This window comes from Zalophus californianus, chromosome 12 (genome assembly GCF_009762305.2).
Source record: "Zalophus californianus isolate mZalCal1 chromosome 12, mZalCal1.pri.v2, whole genome shotgun sequence".
NCBI lineage: Eukaryota > Metazoa > Chordata > Mammalia > Carnivora > Otariidae > Zalophus > Zalophus californianus.
Window position 1 is genome coordinate 18726446 of NC_045606.1, and position 21123 is coordinate 18747568.

General features: G+C 41.1%; 1 protein-coding gene across 3 annotated transcripts in view; it reads left to right on the forward strand.

Moving 5' to 3' along the window:
* The window catches only part of PUS7 (pseudouridine synthase 7), a 56414-nt gene extending 35746 nt beyond the window's left edge, over positions 1 to 20668 (forward strand). The window contains exons 9-17 of one of the 3 annotated variants that reach the window (XM_027574019.2): positions 843 to 971; positions 1634 to 1759; positions 9562 to 9623; positions 10832 to 10992; positions 11943 to 12069; positions 13915 to 14016; positions 16982 to 17111; positions 18704 to 18795; positions 19575 to 20668. In XM_027574019.2, the coding sequence (XP_027429820.1) occupies positions 843 to 971; positions 1634 to 1759; positions 9562 to 9623; positions 10832 to 10992; positions 11943 to 12069; positions 13915 to 14016; positions 16982 to 17111; positions 18704 to 18795; positions 19575 to 19711 (1066 nt within the window). In that variant the 3' untranslated portion in view covers positions 19712 to 20668. The remainder of the gene's footprint in view (positions 1 to 842; positions 972 to 1633; positions 1760 to 9561; positions 9624 to 10831; positions 10993 to 11942; positions 12070 to 13914; positions 14017 to 16981; positions 17112 to 18703; positions 18796 to 19574) is intronic. The other 2 variants (XM_027574020.2, XM_027574021.2) reach the window with 2 other exon arrangements.
* Positions 20669 to 21123: the final 455 nt, after the last annotated feature.

The window sequence follows — 21123 nt, forward strand, 5'->3', positions numbered from 1 at the left end:
TTTCTACATAAATTACTATTAAAGAAGTTAAGGAATTTTTCATGAAAATTTTCTTACACCTTTTAAAGGGTGGGGTGTTTTTTTTTTTTTGAGAGAGAGAGAAAGAACAGGGGAAAGGGCAGAGGGAGAGGGAGAAACTCCTTTTATGATGACGATCCTGGGGCTCGATCCCAGGACCCTGGGATCATGACCTTAGCTGAAGACAGACGCTTAACCGACTGAGCCACCCAGGTGCCCCATTCTTATACCTTTTAAATGATAGTAAGTTACACATTTGTGGTAGAATGCCATCTCTATCTATAAAACGCGTTTAAAAAAAGAATGGGAGGAAATGCAAAGTTAGATATTAGCAGATTTTTTTTCCAGGTGATGAAACTGCATTGTTTTTCTTTTCTCTCTCTGTTTTCAAGTTTCCTTAGTTAGATTACAGTATTTTTCTGATAGATGAAAATAGGACTAACTCTTCTTTAAAACGTTTAATAACAGTCTTTACGGTTGTATGGGATTGCTCTGTTATTATCCCCCTTCCCTCTCAGAAAAAGTAGATATGATTGTTCCATTAATCATTACAAATCACATGAGGCTTTGTGAATATAAATGTGGCCCAGGTTAATCTATCCAGTAAGGTCGAACCAGTATCATTTTGCTGGAGGAACAATCCAGAGGGAAATGAAAAGTGTGCTCAGCCCACCTGCCGTGGTGCTTGTGTTTTCGCTCCTCATAGCTTGGTGTGCGGTCTTGTTTTGAGCTGTCGTTTCTTGTAGTAGGGTGCCCGAGACTATTTCAGTCAGGCAGTATTTCGTGATCCTCTTTGTGCTCCTTTTTTATTTTCTGTTTTTTAGAATAACCGCTCAAAGACTTGCCCACTTGAACAAGTGCTTGATGAACTTTAAACTGGGGAATTTCAGCTATCAGAAAAACCCTCTGAAACTGGGAGAGCTTCAAGGGAATCACTTCACTGTTGTCCTCAGGTAAAGACCTGCAGGGAGGAGTGCAGACCAGAGAGGGTCTGTTCGGATCAGTTTCTAATCCAGGTGAGCTGGTTCGAGCAGGTGTGGCAGCGAGGGAAGGCCAAGCGGAGTCTGGTAGGGCTGGGAGAGCAAATAGTGCTGGAGAATTGGCACCGACACCCTCTCACCTCTCAAAACTCAGCACCTCTGCTGGAAAGGAGTCCCGTGCTTCAAACACAGTGTTAAGAGACGAAGAGCCTATGCCTCCACTTATAGGCAGTAGCTAGGATGGGCAAATTCACAGACACAGAAAGTAGAAACAAGGTTACCGGGGGCAGGGGAGCCTAAGAGGGGGACATGGGAGCTATTGTTGAATGGGTACAGGGTTTCCATTTGGGAAGAGTGGAAAGTTCAGGAAGTAGATAGTGGGTAATGTTGCACAACGTTGTCGGTGTACTTAAAGCCACTATGTTGTATACTTAAAAACGGCCAAAATGGTCCATTTAATGTTATGTATATTTTGCCACAATTTAAAAAAAAACAAAACACAGAGTCCCCAGCAGGTAGAGAGAAAGCTGCAGGGGCTAAGGGAAAGACATGGAAGCCAAGCCATATCATTAATGATATGCATCCCTGAATGTGTTTGACTCAGTTTCTTCTCTGGGTAACTTGGGCTCCTACAGAAATATAACAGGAACTGATGACCAAGTTCAGAAAGCTATGAACTCTCTCAAGGAGATTGGATTTATTAACTACTATGGAATGCAAAGATTTGGAACTACAGCTGTCCCCACATATCAGGTTGGAAGGTGCGTATTTTTTAACTTTTGTCTGAAAGAGTTCACTTAAAAAAAGAAGACAGACTTTTTGTTGTTGTTGCTTTTAATTATTCATGTTTGGTCCAAATGAACCAGTGTGTCGCATCAACTGATCCATAGCATCCTTCTAGTTTTTGTTGTGTATTAAGATAATACAAATTAATACAAAAATAATAATAAATTGGGGCACCTGGGTGGCTCAGTCGTTAAGCGTCTGCCTTCGGCTCAGGTCATGATCCCAGGGTCCAGGGATCGAGCCCCACGTAAGGCTCTCTGCTCAGCAGGAAGCCCGCTTCTCCCTCTCCCACTCCCCCTGCTTGTGTTCCCTCTATCACTGTGTCTCTCTGTCAAATAAATAAAATCTTTAAAAATAATAATAATAAATTAATTCAGTGTTCCAAAAGGATATAACCTGAAAGGTAAGTTTTTCTCTCATCCCTGATAACCCATCCGGGGATTCTGTTTTTAGTTCCTTCTTTACAGGTAACTCTTGGCTCAGTACAGTAAGCTGTTGCATAGCCTGACAGGACGCAGTTTGTGATTTCTGTTAACAAGCGCTTTCCAGTTTATTAAACTTCCATCTGCACTTTCCCCGCCCTTAAAGTGGTGTAGGATGGAAATAACAAGGTAAAATTTATTTTAAGAACTCTGATTCACTTTCAGGGAATAAGGAATCCCTCTAGGGTAAGCTAGGGTGGGAATCCCATCAATAAATACTTGGACTCTTGATCTTGAGGTCAGTGGAGCCCCACATTGGGTGTAGAGATTACTTAAATAAACTTAAAAAAAAAAAAAACCTTAAAAGGGACGCCTGGCTTGCTCATTTGGAAGAGCGTGCAACTCTTGATCTCGGGGTCATGAGTTCAAGCCCCACATTGGGTATAGAGATTACTTAAATAAATAAATTTATTTTTTTTAAGATTTTATTTTATTTATTAGAGAGAACATGAGCAGAGGGAGGGGCAGAGGGAGAAGCAGACTCCCCGCTGAGCAGGGAGCCCGACGCAGGACTCAATCAATCCCAGGACTTTGGGATCATGACCTGAGCTGAAGGCAGACGCTTAACCGACTGAGCCACCCAGGCACCCAAATAAATAAACTTTAAGTACATACATACATACATACTTACTTGGATTTGGAAACCTAAGCCATCATATGCTGTCTTGCTGTCCAGTAGATTGTTACATAATCATTCTCATGGGAGTTCGAATTACAGAAGTCATGAGTTGGAAGTGATCTGAGAGATTACGTAGTTCGTGTTCTTCCTTGTGTTTCAAACCCATGTTCTAGCAAAGGTGAAATTTAGGCTTGGGGGTCTGCTGGAGCCAACCACTAGTTGGTCCCCTGTAATCCTAGGAACAGAGGACTTTTCTTGACTTCCTGTGCATGGTTGGAGCAGCTGACTACATGAACTTGCATTTGTTCATGCATTTTTTAAAAGCACAAAATGATTGGGGTGCCTGGGTGGCTCAGTTGGTTAGGCGTCTGACTCTTATCATGATTTCAGGGTTGTGGGATCGAGCCCTGCGTAGGGCTCCGCACTGAGTGCAGACTCTGCTTGAGATTTTCTCTGTGCCCCTCCCCCCTGCTCTCAGACGCTTTCTTTCTGTCTCTCAAATAAATAAATAAAATATTTAAAAAATAATAAAATAAAGTTTTAGAAAAGCACAAAATGATAAAAATCTGTCATAGAGTATTTCCTCTATTTCTTTGAGGCAGTATTGAGAAGGTTAAAAACTCAGGCAGTTCTGAGCCTCAGATTACTCACCTGTCAAATGGAGATCATAATGCTAACTTCACAGGGTGGTGAAAATGAAGTGCCATGATATTTATGCAGCACCTGTTGTTACATCTAGCATATATAGGTGCTCAATAAGCAGATAGTAATATTTTAATACTAAAGCATACTAACCAGGGGCGCCTGGGTAGCTCAGTCATTAAGCATCTGCCTTTGGCTTAGTCAGGATCCCAGGGTCCTGGGATCGAGCCCTGCATTAGGCTCTGTGCTCAGTGGGAAGCCTGCTTCTCCCTCCCCCAGTCCCCCTGCTTGTGTTCCTTCTCTCGCTGTGTCTCTGTCAAATAAATAAATAAGATCTTATAAATAGATAGATAGAGCATACTAACCAGAGAAAGAATTTTTGCTGAGAAGAAAACTATAAAGTAGTAATCTTTATTATTAGATAATAAATGATAATGTTTTCAATGTTTAAGGGAAGACTGTATCAACTTTTGGCTTTTTAAATTTTGTTTTGTTTTGTTTTAAATAGCATTTATTTTTTAAGTAGGCTCCATGCCCAGCTTGGCGCTTGAACTCATGACCCTGAGATCAAGAGTTGCACGCTCCACTGACGAGCCAGCCAGGCGCCGCAGGCTGTATCAACTTTTTAAAAAATATTTTATTTAGTTTAGAGAGAAAGAGAGCGTGCAAGCGCGAGCAGAGTAGGGGGGTGGTGGGTGGAGGAGAGAATCTCAAGCAGACCGTGCCCTGAGCGCAGAGTCCTACACGGGGCTCAGTCTCATGACCCTGAGATCATGACATGACCCGAAACCAAGAGTCAGACCCTCAACCAACTGAGCCACTCAGGTGCCCCTGTATCAACTTTTGAATTTGTAGTTAATTTGGCAGAAGAACAGCCATGGGACCCTGCAAATTTTGTACTCCAAAGATAATATAAAATGGCTAATGAAAATGAGATCAGATTTATCAAAAACAAACAGAAGGGAACAAAAATTGCATTGTAGGCCCTAAGTATACAGTCAGTATACAGTCCATTCAAGATTTCAAACCAACAGTTTCCATAACATAAGAATATTTCCTAGCTTCAGAGCAGCCCACTGTTACCATCATAGGATCTCCTAAGGAAAAAACAAAACAACCCTCAGTTTATAGATTAAAGATGGAAAAATGACTTATATCTAAAGTTTTTTTTAAAGAACTCTCATAACTCAAAGACCAAAGACAAATAACAATCTAAAAATAGGCAAGTGATCTGAGTAGACATTTCTCCAAAAAACATAGATTAATGGCCAGTGTGCCCACAAAAAGATGCTCCACGTCAGCAGGGAATCACTAATCGTTAGGGAAAAGCAATTCAGAACCACAATGAGCTATCACTTCAGATCCACTATGATAGTTAAAACAAAAAGACAATAACAAGGTGTTGATGAGGATGTGGAGAAATTGGAACCCTCATGTGCTGCTGGTAGAAATGTAAAACGGTATAGCCATTTTGGATAACAGCCTGGCTAGTCCCCAAAAGCTTCAGTGTAGAGTTACTATATGACTCAGCTGTTGCACTCCTAGGTATATACTCAGGAATTGAAAACGTGTTTTACACCAATTTTTTGAAAACAAGAATTTACACCAATATTTATAGCAGGCAAAAAAAATGGAAACAACCCAGATGTCCCATCAACTAATAAATGGATAAACAAAATGTGATGTATCCGTACGATGGAATGTTATTCAACAATAAAAGAGAATGGAGTACTGACACCTGCTACAACATGGATGGACCTTGAAAACATGCTAAGTGAAAGAAGCTAGTCACAAAGGGCAAGATATTACAGGATTCATTTATATGAAATATCCAGAATAGGCAAACACATAGAGACAGAAAGTTGATTAGTGGTTGCCTACATTTGGGGGAGGGGCAATGGAGAGTGACTGCTGCTGGGTGTAGGATTTCTTTTTGGGTGCTAAAAATGTTCCAAAATGATTGCGTAATGTTACACAATTCTGTGAGTATACCAAAAGCCATTGAATTATGCACTTGTGGATGAATTATATGGATATATGAATTATACCCCAGTAAAGCTGTTTTGTTTTGTTTTTTTAGTGGAATAAATCCTTGCATACATAGTCAAATGATTTTCGACAAGGGTGACAAGACCATTCAAAGAGGGGAGCAGTCTTTTTTTTTTTAGATTTACTTATTTATTTATTTGACAGAAAGAGACACAGTGAGAGAGGGAACACAAGCAGGGGGAGCGGGAGAGGGAGAAGCAGGCTTCCCCTGGAGCAGGGAGCCCGATGCGGGGCTCGATCCCAGGACCCCAGGATCATGCATGACCTGAGCCGAAGGCAGATGCTTAACGACTGAGCCACCCAGGCGCCCCGAGGACAGTCTTTTTAACCAATTATGTTGGGGAAATTGGATATACACATAAAAAAATGCAGTTGGACCCCACACACCATCACAGGTTGTCTCACACCATTTACAAGAATTAACTCAAAATAGATCCAAGACCTGAACCTACTACAACTATATAATTAGGGGAAAACCTCATGACATTTGATTGACAATTTTTAGGATACAATAGGTTGGTTTCATAAAATTAAAAATATTTGTCTACAAAGGATACTATCAATAGAACGAAAAAGCAGTCCACAGAATGGGAGAAAATATTTGCAAATTACATATCTGCTGAGGGGTTAATACCCAAAACAAAGAGTTCCTTAAAACTCAGCAATAACAAAACAACTTAATTAAAAATGGGCAAAGAACTTGAAGAGACCTTTCATCAAAAAAGAAATACAAATGACTAATAAACTAATTGAAAAGATGCTCAATATTACTAATCATTAAGGAGTACAAATCAAAACCACAATGAGATAATTTTTTATACCCATTAGAAAGACCATTATTAAGAAAAGAAAAACAAGTGTTGGTGAAGATATGGAGAAATGGGAACCCTTTTGCATTGCTGGTGAGAATATAAAATGGACCAGCCTCTGTGGAAAATGATATGATAATTCTTCAAAACATTAAATATAGAATCACCATGTGATCCATAAATTCCGGTTTTGAGTATCTACCCAAAAAGTGAAAGCGAACACTCAAATATTTACACACCCCTGTTCTTAAGAGTGTTATTCATAGCAGCCAAAAGGTGGAAGCAACCAAGTGTCCATTAACAGATGAATGGATCCAAAACATGTTACACAGATACAATGGAGAATCCTTCAGCTTTGACAGGAAGGAGATTCTGACACATGCTACAACATGCATAGACCTTGAAGACTTTTATGCTAAATGAAATAAGCCAGGCACAGAAGGACAAATACTGTGTAAATCCTCTTACACGAGGTACCTAGGGTAGTTAGATTCATACATAAAGTAGAGTGGTGGTTGCCAGGAGATGAGAGTTATTTGATGTGTACAGAGTTTCAGTTGAGGAAGATGAAAAGTTCTGGGGGCAGGTTGTCCTGATGGTTACACACAGTATAAATGTACTTCGTGCTGCACAATTGTACACTTTAAAAATGGCCCAAATTAAGAGTTTCATGTTATGCGTATTTTATACAATTTAAAAAAAAGCTGGAAGAAAGAAAGATGATGTAAGAAAAATAGAAAATATCTCAATGTGTAGAGGTCCAGGTAGAATGGCCTCTTGTAATTGAAATCTGCACATATTTAATATGGCAGTATGTACTGAACTTTCCTGTATGTGGTAGCATCTTCAGAAACTATACCACGTGGGGGCGCCTGGGTGGCTCAGTCGGTTAAGCGTCTGCCTTCAGCTCAGGTCATGATCCCAGGGTCCTGGGATCGAGCCCCACATCGGGCTCCCTGCTCAGCGGAGAGCCTGCTTCTCCCTCTCCCTCTGCCTGCCTCTCTGCCTACCTGTACTCTATCTCTCTGTCAAATAAATAAATAAAATCTTTAAAAAAAAAAAAAAAAAAAAAAAAAGAAACTATACCACGTGTTGGCAGACTTTTCCTGTGAAGGGCCAGACAGTAAATATCTTGTGCTTTGTGGGCCATGGGGTGTTCATAGCATGTGCTCAGCACTGCCATTACAACAGTGTGAAAGTCATATGCAGTGTGTCAGCAGATGAGCACAGGTGTTCTACAGAAACCTAGTCACAAAATCAAGTGGCCAGCCAGGTAACAGAGGTTTTTGAAACACAGAGGTCTTCTATGATACCTGATAGACCAGTGCCCAGTCCTGAACTAGTTCTCCGCTCTCTGGAGGTGTTTCGGATAGCCTAGCCCGCTCCATAATGTGTCACCCAGGAGAATATTGGACTGGTAGAGTGTGGCTTCTTCCAGGACTGCAAGGATGGCCAGCAGTAAGAAATCTGTTATGTAATTAATCGCACTAGCACATAAAAAATCCATATGATCATATCATTGGATACCAAGCAGCATTTTATACAGTTTAATGTGTAAAAATATCCCATATAGGTTAACTTAAATATGAAAAATAAAAATCCCAGTTAACTAAAAGAGAAAAATTAGTAGAAGGGATTTCGATATTCTTGTGGGGAAGGCCTTTTTTTAAAGATTTATTTATTTATTTTAGAGAGAGGGACAGAGTGAGTGGGCGGGGGGTGGGGGAGGATGTGAGAGAATCTCAAGCAGACTCCCCGCTGAGCATGGAGCCCAATTTGGGGCTCCCTGTGGAGCTCTGTCCCACAATCCTGAGATATGACCTGAGCCAAAACCGAGATTTGGACACTTAACCAACTGAGCCACCCCGGTGGCCCGAGAGAAGGCCTTTCTAAGCATGACTCCCCAACACCAGAAATCTTAATTGGAAAAAAAAAATTCAGATAGGCACAGAATAGAATTTTCATATGGCAAAATATAATTAATAAAAGTTAAAGGAAAAATTGGATATGCTTGTAGATGTATCAAAAACGTCATGGGGGCGCCTGGTTGGCTTAGGGGAGCTCGTGACTCTTAATCTTGGGGTTGTGAGTTCTAGCCCCCACATTGGGTGTAGAGATTACTTAAAATCTTTAAGGGGGCCCCTGGGTGGCTTAGTCAGTTAAGCGTCTGCCTTTGGCTCAGGTCATGATCCCTGAGTCCTGGGATCAAGTCCTGCTTTGGGTTCCCTGCTCAACGGGGGGTCTGCTTGTCCCTCTGGCCCTCCTCCCCCCACTCGTTCCCTCTCACTTTCTGTTGCGCTCTCTCTCAAATAAAATCTTAAAAAAAAAATCTCGGGGCACCTGGGTGGCTCGGTCATTAAGTGTCTGCCTTCGGCTCAGGTCATGATCCCAGGGGTCCTGGGATCGAGCCCCGCGTCGGGCTCCCTGCTCCGCGGGAAGCCTGCTTCTCCCTCTCCCGCTCCCCCTGCTTGTTCCCTCTCTCACTGTGTCTCTTTCTCTCAAATAAATAAATAAAAATCTTTAAAAAAAAAAAGCATATATTATAATCAGCAAAAATAAAGATATTTCCATTTTGGCAAGAATAATAGGGAAGGATAAAGTGTTATTTATTCTGTTTGTCTTTTTTTTTTTAAGATTTTATTTATTTGACAGAACACAAGCAGAGGGAGAGAGAGGGAGAAGCAGGCTCCCTGCTGAGCAAGGAGCCCGATGTGGGACTTGATCCCAGGACCCTGGGATCATGACCTGGGCCGAAGGCAGATGCTTTGACTGAGCCACCCAGGTGCCCCTATTCTGTTTGTCTAAGCAAAAAGGTATTTAACAAGGGGGAGACATTTCTTGAGAAGTTTCAAATAAGTTTTAGTGCAGAAAGACTGATTTAAACAGATAATACCACGTTTAACAGCTTAATGAGTTGGTAGGATTTATACTAGCATTTTAAAAACTGATGTGATACTAAATGTTAATGAGTGAACATGCTCTTCATTTTGTTCTCTCTCTCTTTTAAGTTCCTTTGGCATTTACATTTGAAACCTTTATCATTATATTAGTTTTTCAACTTACTTTTACATTTAATAAAATATATAAAGTGAACATGATTTGTTACTGCACCGATTTTGACATATAAAATTCATCGTACTGCCAAATTAAGTAAAATAAATGATGTTTAATTTTAGAGCTATCCTACAGAATTCCTGGACTGAAGTCATGGATTTAATATTGAAACCCCGTTCTGGAGGTGAGAATAATATTCATGTTAATTAAAAAAAATAGAATATCTTGTTAGGTATTCATGGAATTGCTTTGAATAAAAAGTATGTGTGCCTTTTGGGGGTAGTTATTTCAGAATTTTAAAGATTTTTTTTACAGTAAAATAAAAAGGATAGTTCATTTTTTCACAAATTATATATTTGAGATTTATAATTTATATCCTTTCATCTGATTTATTCATTCATAAATTAATACATTTATTTCCTTTTCCGCATGCATTACTAAATCTCTGAACATGCAGGAATCCAGACACATTTCACTTGTGGGTTAGTTTGTTAAAGCATAGTGTAATAGAATGTAAAGACTGGGCCAAAAAATGTTGAGGGTTTTTAGTTTGAAGAGTTTGTAAAAAAAACTCCCCAGAAAGTACCTCTATATTCGTACTGTATAAAAAAAGATTTAAATACTACTGTACAAGGGCACTGGGTAGCTCAGTCAGTTGAGCATCCGACTCTTGATTTCAGCCCAGGTCTTGATCGCAGGGTTGTGAGTTTGAGCCCCACATTGGGCTCCGTGCTGGGCATGGAGCTTCTCAAAAAAAAAAAAAAAAAAAAACTGTACAAATTATCAAAATAATTATGCCCTTTGGGTAGTTATTCATTTGCAAATTAAGAGAGATAAAGTTGTCTAATTTTAAGGAGAGTGGCCTATTAAATTTGCCAACACAGTAGAAAAAGAGAAGGAAGAAAGGACTACGTGGGTTTTGTTTTGTGTTGAATCAGCCATGATCATGGAATAGTAATGGTCTTTAAATCCTGGGGTGGCGGCACCTGGGTGGCTCAGTTGTTAAGCATCTGCCTTCGGCTCAGGTCATGATCCCAGAGTCCTGGGATCAAGCCACGCATCGGGCTCCCTGCTCGGGGAAGCCTGCCTCTCCCTCTCCCACTCCCCCTGCCTGTTTCCTGTCTCGCTGTGTCTGTCAAATAAATAAATAAAATCTAAAAAAAAAAAAAAATCCTGGGGTGGCAGTAGGTGAACAAAGCCGGCTCGTTCAGTACACTCTGCCTGTCCCGCCATTTCACATTCTGATGGGTATTCGCAGGTGAACAGAAGCTGTTCAGAGTACCTGTATTACAAAGAGCATTTTCTAATTTTGTGTTCTCTAGGAAGCACATTAAGTTATGGAAATCTGTCTATTCGATAAATTGTTTCAATCACAGCTTTTTTTTCCCCCAGCTGAAAAGGGCTACTTGGTTAAGTGCAGGGAAGAGTGGGCGAAGACCAAAGACCCAGCTGCTGCCCTCAGAAAACTTCCCGTCAAAAGGTGTGTGGAAGGGCAGCTGCTTCGAGGACTTTCAAAATATGGAATGAAGAATATAGTCTCTGCATTTGGCATAGTGAGTGCTATTTGTAAAGTCAGGCGAATGACTTGAGGTGGCTTAATGCTTTTTAAATTTTATCTTTAAATATTTTACTAAATTTTGAAAGAGCAGAAGGGAAATAAGGATCTTTTGGTGATCTCTGAGTGCCGCGTTACCTGAGTGATCCTTGTTTGTACCCTGAATGGCGATGGGGGTGGTGGGTGGGTGGGGGAAATGTTGGCAATAGTTATTAACATTGAGGGCATGAGAAAAACAAAGTGGAAATATTGTCTGCAAAGAAATTTAAATTAAGCGTCTTAGTACTTAGAAATTCACAATCCTTCTTAGAGGTCATTTCTTGATCATTCTCCAGCATCAGCACTGTAAACTACCTAAGTAAGGGGTTGCACGAGAAGTGGTTTAAATGATTGCGTTTGTTTGGTTTCTTCGTGGTGGTTCACAGTGGGTCCTATCTTGGCACGTGTGGCCTGTGCTAGTATTCAAATATCTATAATCCAGAATAGACTGGTTATAACTCTTCAACTTCAGTCTTATTTACGCTTCCCCAGGCAAACAAAACAGAATTTTTGCTATGTGAAATTAGTTGTCCATTCAGTCATCTAGGTTTTCTCCTTCCATGGAATTATCAGGAAGAAAGCACTGTTTGCACTGTAAGTGATGTGTAAATTTCTACAGTTTGAGCCCTGTGTCTTTGATTCAGGGTAGAGGTTCTCCCAGAGTTGCTTTGTTTGCATGAATGCATGGCAACCACTGCATTCGGAGCTGACTGTATACCCATAGCCAGAGTCAGAGAAGTTCTGTCTCTCACACTGGGTGCTGCACGTCAGTCACTGTTTCTATCAGCCATTAGAAAAATGACAAGGTATGAGCTGCTTATCCTAGGGGTCACCACTAAACAAGTGAGATATCTTGGAAAGTACAGTACTTTTAATATTCAGAATATGTATTTTTTTCCTTCCTTCCAGATACCAAGAAATAATCGCTTAATGTATATTCATAGCTACCAAAGCTATGTATGGAATAACATGGTAAGCAAGAGAATAGAAGAGTACGGACTGAAGCCCGTTCCAGGTGACCTTGTTCTCAAAGGAGGTAAAAAGGCAGATATCCTCATTATTCCACCCAACTAGAGTTGTTTGACATTGGTGCTTAAAATCCAGCCTGGCCACTACTTAGAGAGATGTCTAGTAAGGTTGAAGTGGAAAGACATTGTAAACTCAGATTGAACAGTTTGATTCTGTGTCTTTAATGAAAATATATATCCAGTTTGGGGCACCAATTAATTAAGCATCTGCCTTCGGCTCAGGTCATGATCCAGGGGTCCTGGGATGGAGCCCCGCATCAGGCTCCCTGCTCAGCGGGAGTCTTGCTTCTCCCTCTCCCTCTGCCTGCAGCTCCCCCTGCTTGCACTTTCTGTCTGTCTCTCTCTGTCAAATGAATAAAGCCTTTTAAAAAAGAAAAAATATATATCCAATTTGCGTAAGCACCTAACTCTCTCTGGAGGTCTCTGGGCCTCCATTTTCTCAACTAGAATAAGATTTGGACTCAGTGTTGCCTTAAATCTTTTTCCAAACTATAATCTGGGTCTTGCAAACTCCTCTCTACTTCTAGACATACCTTGGCCTCTCAGCTGTTGTCTGCCAGTTTTAAAGAGTTTCTTTAAGTCAACACTCAACTGGAGCTCACTTTACATACAGGCCATGATATAGCACATTTAGTGCATACCCTGTGCCTGCAGCATTCATAAAACACAGATGATCCCATCCGATGCTGAGCCCTCACTACGGGCCAGGCCTTGTGCTAAGCCCTTTGCCTACATCTTCCGGTTTAAAGCTCATAGTATTCTGTGAGGTATTCTCTCTGTTCTTCAGACGAGGTTCACAGGGTTCCAAAGCTGGTTAAAAAAAAGAAAAGGCAGGGATTCAGAGTCAAAGTCTGCCTGTTTCCACAGTCCATGTTCTTCTGGCATACCCGACTGTCCTTCTACTATCTGAAGACATAGCCTGCTCATCTACACATATGCCCAGTAAATCCACTAAGGTTTCTGTTGAGAAATTTTTATTAAGCTGAATTAATAGTTTTTAACCTCATCCAGTGTTGATTACATCCAGTGTATTTTGATGTCCCATTTCATTCTCTAAATGCAGATGGATTTTTTAAATTATTCTCTTAGCTGGGCGCCTGGGTGGCTCAGTCGTTAAGCGTCTGCCTTCGGCTCAGGTCATGATCCCAGAGTCCTGGGATCGAGCCCCACATCGGGCTCTCTGCTCCTCGGGAAGCCTGCTTCTCCCTCTCCCGCTCCCCCTGCTTATGTTCCTGCTCTCGCTATCTCTCTCTCTGTCAAATAAATAAAATCTTAAAAAAAAAAAAATTATTCTCTTAGCAGAATGCATCCATTGATGATAGCGTTCTAGATAGTATTTTTTTGTGTTGTTTAAAAAGGAAAAAGGCGCTGATTATTTAAAGCAAACATTCTAGGGGCACCTGTGTGGCTCAGTCGGTTAAGCGACTGCCTTCAGCTCAGGTTATGATCCCAGGGTGCCGGGATCGAGTCCCACATCGGGCTCCCTGCTCAGCAGGGAGTCTGCTTCTCCCTCTGACCCTCCTCCCTCTCATGCACTCTCTCGTTCTCTCTTTCAAATAAATAAATAAAATCTTAAAAAAAAAAGTAAACATTCTAGAAAATTGAGGGTGTAGCTGAGAAATAAATTTTTTTTTTTTACTTTCCACTTATCTCAGTCCATGATTTTTATTTCTTGGGAAATAAAGAAAGGACAAAAAGATCTCTAACTTCATTTCTTTAAGCTTTGTAGGCCACTCAGCCATGTCAGCTTGTACTTCTGACTTCTTAGATGGGTATAATTTTAGAAGATCAGGCTCATGCAGATATACCTATTTTCATAATTTTTCTTAATTTCTCTATTTGTGACTTTGCAGCTACAGCCACCTACATTGATGAAGAAGATGTTAATAATTACTCCATCCATGATGTGGTAATGCCCTTGCCGGGTTTTGATGTTATCTACCCAAAGCATAAAAGTAAGTTCCCTGTCTGGGGAAAATAGTTAAAGTCTGACAGGGCACCTGGGTGGCTCAGTTGGTTAAGCAGCTGCCTTCGGCTCAGGTCACGATTCCAAAGTCCTGGGATCGAGCCCCACATCGGGCTCCCCCTGCTCCACAGGGAGCCTGCTTCTCCCTCTGCCTTCCGCTCCCCCTGCTTGTGCTCTATCTCTGTCAAATAAATAAATAAAATCTTAAAAAAAAAAAAAAAAAGTCTGACGTATTTAAGCCACTGGCCGCCAAGGGTAGAGAGAGGGGGGAAAAAATCAGTACTTGAAATATAATTTTAGAACTTTGATTTCCATCAGGCTTGAAAATGTTTCAATTTCAAGCATTTATAAATCATGTTTATGTATAAAGCCCCCCAGGAAGGGATGTATTCAGAGGGATAATTAAAAATTTTTTTTTTATTTTTTTTATTTTTAAGTAATCTCTACACCCAGCATGGGGCTCAAACTTATAACCCCAAGATCAGGAGTCACATGACCCACTAACTAAGCCGGCCAGGCGCCCCCGGAGGAGTAAATTAAGAAACAAAATTGTGGCAGTACTAGTGGTAGTTGTAGTAGTATTGGTGTTGTTACCAGGGTTGCTCTTACTACTGGCGTTATTTAAATTTCTGAAGTCCACTAATTCTTATTAAGGATAGGAAGGCTTTGGAAAAAGTCATTGAGAAAGTGAATGGATAGTTCTACTTTAACATTGCTTCTTTTAGCCTTTTTTTGTTTGACACCATGTAAGTAATACCTGCTTACTATGTTTTAAAAGTCAACGAGCACAGAAGTTTATAGAGTGAAAAGTTAGAATTCTCTACCCTTATTTCCCGTTCCCCACAGGCTGTTATGAATTACTTCCGTTACCTTCATGGATTAGGGTTGGGGAGGTTGTGGATTGGAACTTTCATTGTTCAAGGATTCAGAAATTGGAAAAAAGAAAGCAGCTCTGAGCATGGGACCAGCTTGGTGGATCTGACCCTGGAAGTTTACTCCTAGCCAGAACTGGTCTGTGGGAGATTATTTCTTCTTGTAAAAAAATCTTTTCTCTTGGAGCGCTTGGGTGGCTCACTCGGTTAAGCATCTGACTCTTGATCGCAGCTCAGGTCTTGATCTCAGGGTCGTGAGTTCAGGCCCAATGTTGGGCTCCACACTGGGCGTGGAACCTACTTAAACAAAAACCATCTTTTCTCTCAAGGGACGAGAATGAATTTTCCTTGTCAATGTTATATTCCTTGAATTATAGAATGATTAGGTATTAACACCCTTCTTTGATAATGCAGATACTTAAAAAAGTTAGTCATCTGCCACTTCCATGTTGATTAACACAATCAAAATGCTGTGCTTCTAATATTTATGTGAGGTTGACTCCACTGAGGGACAGGAGTAGAGACGAGGAGAAAATGACAAGGGAGATGAGGGAGGGGCAGGGAAGTTCTTCCTACTCTGATGATGCCGTTAGGCCCCGAGGAGACACTGATTCCAGGAACTAGTGAGAAGGAAAGCACTTAAGATGCTCAGAGCTTCCAAGAAAGAGAAAGTAAACATTCTATTCTTTCTTGTACCTCTCAGGATCAGAAATGTGGGCTAATACCAGTTAATCTATAAATTCAGCACAGCCGTAGACCAAGCCATTCATGAAAACCTTGTGACTAAGACAGAGGCTCACGGACTGGATGGGTGGTGGTTTGGGCCTGTGGGTTGGTGACATACGCACACTCGGTGTCCCACAGTGCTCAATTTGGGACCCCTGTTGTCTTATAGGTGTGCTGTGAGGGAATCTTTCCTTCACCCTGGTCTACCCAGTATTTTTTATGAATAACTTGAATAAAGAAATCTGTTTATCATGTTTGCAAATTATGTTACCCAGAATGGTTAATACTAATTATATGAAAAATAGGTTTTTTTAAAAGAACCACAGAAGGCATTGAATAGGGTTAAATGTAAATTGTTATTTTGTAAAGGCCTAGTTTGACAGTCTACATAAAGTATCTGGAGTTCTTACAGAACATCAGGCTGCTACCCTGAGACTGATGAAGTGTTTTATGGGGAATACAGAAATGGCAGAGGGACGGTGGGTGGCCTAGAGAAGAGACGGCTTAAAGGGCCAGTATTCGTGAGTACATGTGGAAGAGCGCAGTGAATCGGCCGTGTTCCAAACCAGTCAACAGAAGTTCTAGAAAGACAGATTTCAGCTTGGAATAAGGAACTTCTAACATTTGTGTTTCTCACGAAGAAGTGGTTACCTGTAACTGGCCCCAGCAAGCAAAGGCTAGATGACTGTCTCTCTCGGGTGTTACAAAACAGAGTCCACATCAGGTGCGAGGCTGAGCCCAGATGGTTTTCCCGGGTCTTCTCTTTTTATGTGTATATATTATTTATATCTCCCTCCAGAAAGAGTTTGAGGCCTCTGTACATGGTCTCTTCCAACTCTGAGAATGTGTATATTGTAAGTGAATAACTTCTGATGAAATGCTTTTTGTAGGGGCGCCTGGGTGGCTCAGTCATTAAGCGTCTGTCTTCGGCTCAGGTCATGATCCCGGGGTCCTGGGATCGAGCCCCGCATCAGGCTCCCTGCTCAGTGGGAAGCCTGCTTCTCCCTTTCCCACTCCCCCTGCTTGTGTTCCCTCTCTCGCTGTGTCTCCCTGTCAAATAAATAAATAAAATCTTAAAAAAAAAATAAATGCTTTTTGTAGTTAGCTTAAGAACCTTACGCTCCAGATACTCTGGCTGCTTGCAAGAGATAACTTACAAGTTGGTCCAACCTAAGCTGGAGACACCTAGTCCTGGGAGTAAGTCCCTAAATTTTGATTACAGAGAACAGGATGGATTATAAATTAGAGGGACTGGTTTTGTTAGATGATCTAACTGAATTTACATGTTACTCTCTTTGTAGTCTAGCTTCAGCTTGCTGGCATGCTGCATTCTGACTAACTTTTTGTATTTTATAGTCAGTGAAGCCTACAGGGAAATGCTCACAGCAGACAATCTGGATATTGACAACATGAGACACAAAATTCGAGATTATTCCTTATCAGGAGCTTACCGAAAGATCATTATTCGTCCTCAGAATGTCAGTTGGTGAGTGATAATCTGGAATAAAATAGAACTGAATTATTATGTGAGATTGAAAGCTTTTGTATCACCTGTATATTTTCCAGTATTTACAACCTGGTGTAGAAGTGCTCCTTGCTGGGGCGCCTGGGTGGCTCAGTTGGTTAAGCAACTGCCTTTGGCTCAGGTCATGATCCTGCAGTCCCAGGATCGAGTCCCACATCGGGCTCCCTGCTCAGCAGGGAGTCTGCTTCTCCCTCTGACCCTCTTCCCTCTCATGCTCTCTATCTCTCATTCTCTCTCTCTCAAATAAATAAAAATCTTAAAAAAAAAAAAAGTGCTCCTTGCTGTTGTCACTATTATTATTATTGCTGCTACTTGGATTTTTCAAATCATCAGGAAACAAATGAGTGAAAGTGGTTAGGTTTACATTTTATTGACCTTGCTAAATTATTGAAGAAATGTGCAGAGAATAGATTTTTTCCCTATTAATAAAAAATTGAGATTTATTGGGGCACCTGGGTGGCTCAGTTAGTTAAGTGTGCAGCTTGGTTTTGGCTCAGGTCATGATCTCAGGGTGGTGAGATTGAGCCCCGCATCTGGCTCCAGAGTCTGCTTGAGGGCCCCTCCTCCCCCACTCTCTCTCTCTAAAATAAATAAAAAGAGATCTTTTATTTTTTTTAATTTTTTTTAAAGATTTTATTTATTCATTTGAGACACAGAGATACAGAGAGAGAAAGAGAGAGAGAGCATGAGCAGGGAGAGAGGCAGAGGGAGAGGGAGAAGCAGGCTCCCCGCTGAGCCAGGAGCCTGGTGTGGGGCTCGATCCCAGGACCCTGGGATCATGACCTGAGCCGAAGGCAGACGCTTAACCATCTGAGCCACCCAGGTGCCCCAGAAAGAGATCTTTTAAAAATTGAGATTTGCTTACAGAGCTATCCCTGAGCAAGCTACCTTTATTCAGAATTAGCTGTGAGTTCCAAATACGGATCTGTTTAATGTCATGTTTCTAAAGAGAAAAATAAACATGTATTAACTCATTTAAAATATTTCAGTACCTAATGTAAACTAAAGCTTTATTTGATAATTTTTAAAACAAAATCTTCAGTTAGCTGTCCATTGCCAGGAAGTTCTCTCTCTTCCCTCTCTCCATCTCTTTATCCCTTGTACCTTCCCTCCTCTTCTCTGGGTGGTGTGATGAGGTTGGCAGGATTGGACTTGGTCCTCCCCACTCCAGAGAGCAGTGCCTCATGAGTAATGCAGTGTTGTTAGTAGTGAAAACCACTCTGGAGAAAACATAAATGCCATTATTAATTCATTTGCATCTGTGCAAAGTGAAGTTTAGTACTTATCAAGTACATATAAAGAGAATTTCTATCCTAAGGAAACATTTTACATTTTTTTAATATAGGCTGGCGTCCTTTGTCACTTTGCTGTATACTAATATAAAAGCAATACTCACATATATGATCTGGCCCTATCCTGTTATCAAATGGTCCCACCCAGAATTATATCCAACAGGCCTGTGTGTTTTCCTTTCTAAGCAAATGGCAACGAGCAGCTTAGTACCGTTTATGGCAGTTCACGTTCACACTTTTCTCTCTTTATGTGTTTTGAAGGGAAGTCGTTGCATATGATGATCCTAAAATTCCACTCTTCAACACAGATGTGGACAACCTGGAAGGGAAACCACCACCAGTGTTTGCTTCTGGTAAGTTTACTCAGCGCTCAGTTCTATGTCAACTGTGAAATGTTTTCTCAATCAAAAACGTAAATTATGGGCGCCTGGGTGGCTCAGTCAGTTAAGCATCTGCCTTCGGGTCGGGTCATGATCCCAGGGTCCTGGGATCAAGCCCCGCATCAGGCTCCCTGCTCATCGGGGAGTCTGCTTCTCCCTCTGCCTCCTCCCCCCTGCTCATGCTCTGTCTCTCTCTCTCTCTCTCTCTCTCTCTCTCTCTCTCTCTCAAATAAATGAATAAAGTCCTTTAAAAGAAAGAAAAAAAAAAACTCTTGTAATCACCACCACCTTCCACCAGCTCGGTGATTTCTATTTTGTGTTTTGTCATCTTAGTTTCATGGTTATAGCTTGATAATTAAAATGGTAGATTTCGCTGAAAATGAAGGAACATTACAGAAGATTGTGGTGTTAGATGATCAGATATTTCCTCCACACCCCCACCCCCCGAGTTAACACAGGTGCCATGAACAGAGTCTAACACATGAAATTTGCATTGTCATTGTCAAATTCTTGGTGCCATTCCATTGTCTGTTTTCACCCTGTTGCTTTTGTGTTGTCTGCCTTTCTTATGAAGGTTCCGGGTAGAATTACCCTAGGGATTCAGCTGGATCGTATGCTCCTAGGTCTCACTTCCACAGTTCGCTCTCTGCGGCCCCATGGGAAGTGGCGCCCAAGGAAAGGAGCGTGGTTATTTCCTTTCTGTCTGCTGCTGCCTGCCTTTTCTGACCGTTCTCTTCTCTCTTGCCTGGCAGAAGGCAAATACAGAGCTCTGAAGATGGATTTTTCTCTCCCTCCTTCTACCTACGCTACCATGGCCATTCGCGAAGTACTAAAAGTGGATACCAGCATCAAGAACCAGACCCAGCTGAATACCACCTGGCTCCGCTGAGCCCTTTTCCCCAGATGATAAGATGCATCCAGTGTCCGCCAGCTTCCTGTTGAGACCCATAGATGTACTTTAGATCCTTGTAGTTCAAGATTATTTGTATTTTTTCAGGTTTTTATTAGCTTAATTTGCAATATTTGTATACATATACAAATCCTGAGGATCCTAATTCTAGCTCAGAGGATATAAATTGATCAGAGTATATTTCAGGTGCTTAAGTCATAGTAAAATGTCAGCTTTCCTGGCTTTATCATAATTTAAAAGGACTTTGGTTTAACGTTGCAGTTTTAGGTTTTGCTACATTCTTAAAGGACAACATGAATTTTTAATGTGTCCATGAATGGAGTATGCAACGACGCATTTTAAGAGAAAATGCAACAAAACAAATCTTGACTATGAATAAATAGAATACCCCACCCCTAGCTATTAATACAAGTACAGGACTCATGCTTATTTAAATGATGATAAAACATCTAAGGTTTATAAACACAAAAGTGATTGTGTCAATCATCTAACTCCTATACCAGGTTTAGGTAAGTGTTGATAGATCTTTTAGTTGCAGTAGCTTTGCATTTATATTCTCATTGCCTTGCAGGACAGTTGCATTGATAGGACCTTTTTTTCTCGATGTAAACGCGTGCAGCTATTTTTATTAGTCAAGGTCTGATTTTTACTCTAGGTGCCTTTTATGTTCAGAACTCCTTCCACTGGACTGGTTATTTGTCCCAAGATGAATGACAGCAGAGAAAAAAAACTTTAAACCTTTCCAAGGGCTCCTCCAATCAGCAGCATCAGCCTTCGTCACCTTCGGTGTAGGTGTTTCCGTTTCGGGCCCTTGTGTAAAACTTGTCTCTGACGTGGAAGGTTAAATAGGCCTTTCCGCGTGTGTGTGTGATGTAAGTGCGCCAATTTTTATTTTCTACCATTTCTAAAACAAAATATAATAAATATTTTTTAAAACTCCTTTCTACTAGTTATGTTAATCAAATAAATTATCTAAAACCGAGCGCAAATGAGAACCTTGGCCCAGACTGAGGGCAAGGAATGAAGTGAATGAGGGATCCTCAGAGATGGTGTCGACACAAAGATGTGTCCTGCTCGGGTGTGAGATGTTATGAGAATAATACAGTTGAGTGTCAGGCTCTATGGCTGTTGGACCATGTTGGACTGAATTCAGGCTTATTCTTCCAGTAGCACCCCTCACTTGCTTCCCAGCGTGCTTTCTGGAGAGAAGAATGGAGAAAAGCTTCCCTACCAGGAACATCCCACCATGGCGGTGTGGGTGACAATTGTCCCGTGTCTGGCAGTGGAAGACTGAGAACTGTTTTTCATCCCTTGTATTTTAATGGCATCCATCACACTGCAGAGGTGAAAAAGGATTAGAAATCTCATGGGAAAGAACTCTTTCAGCTGGC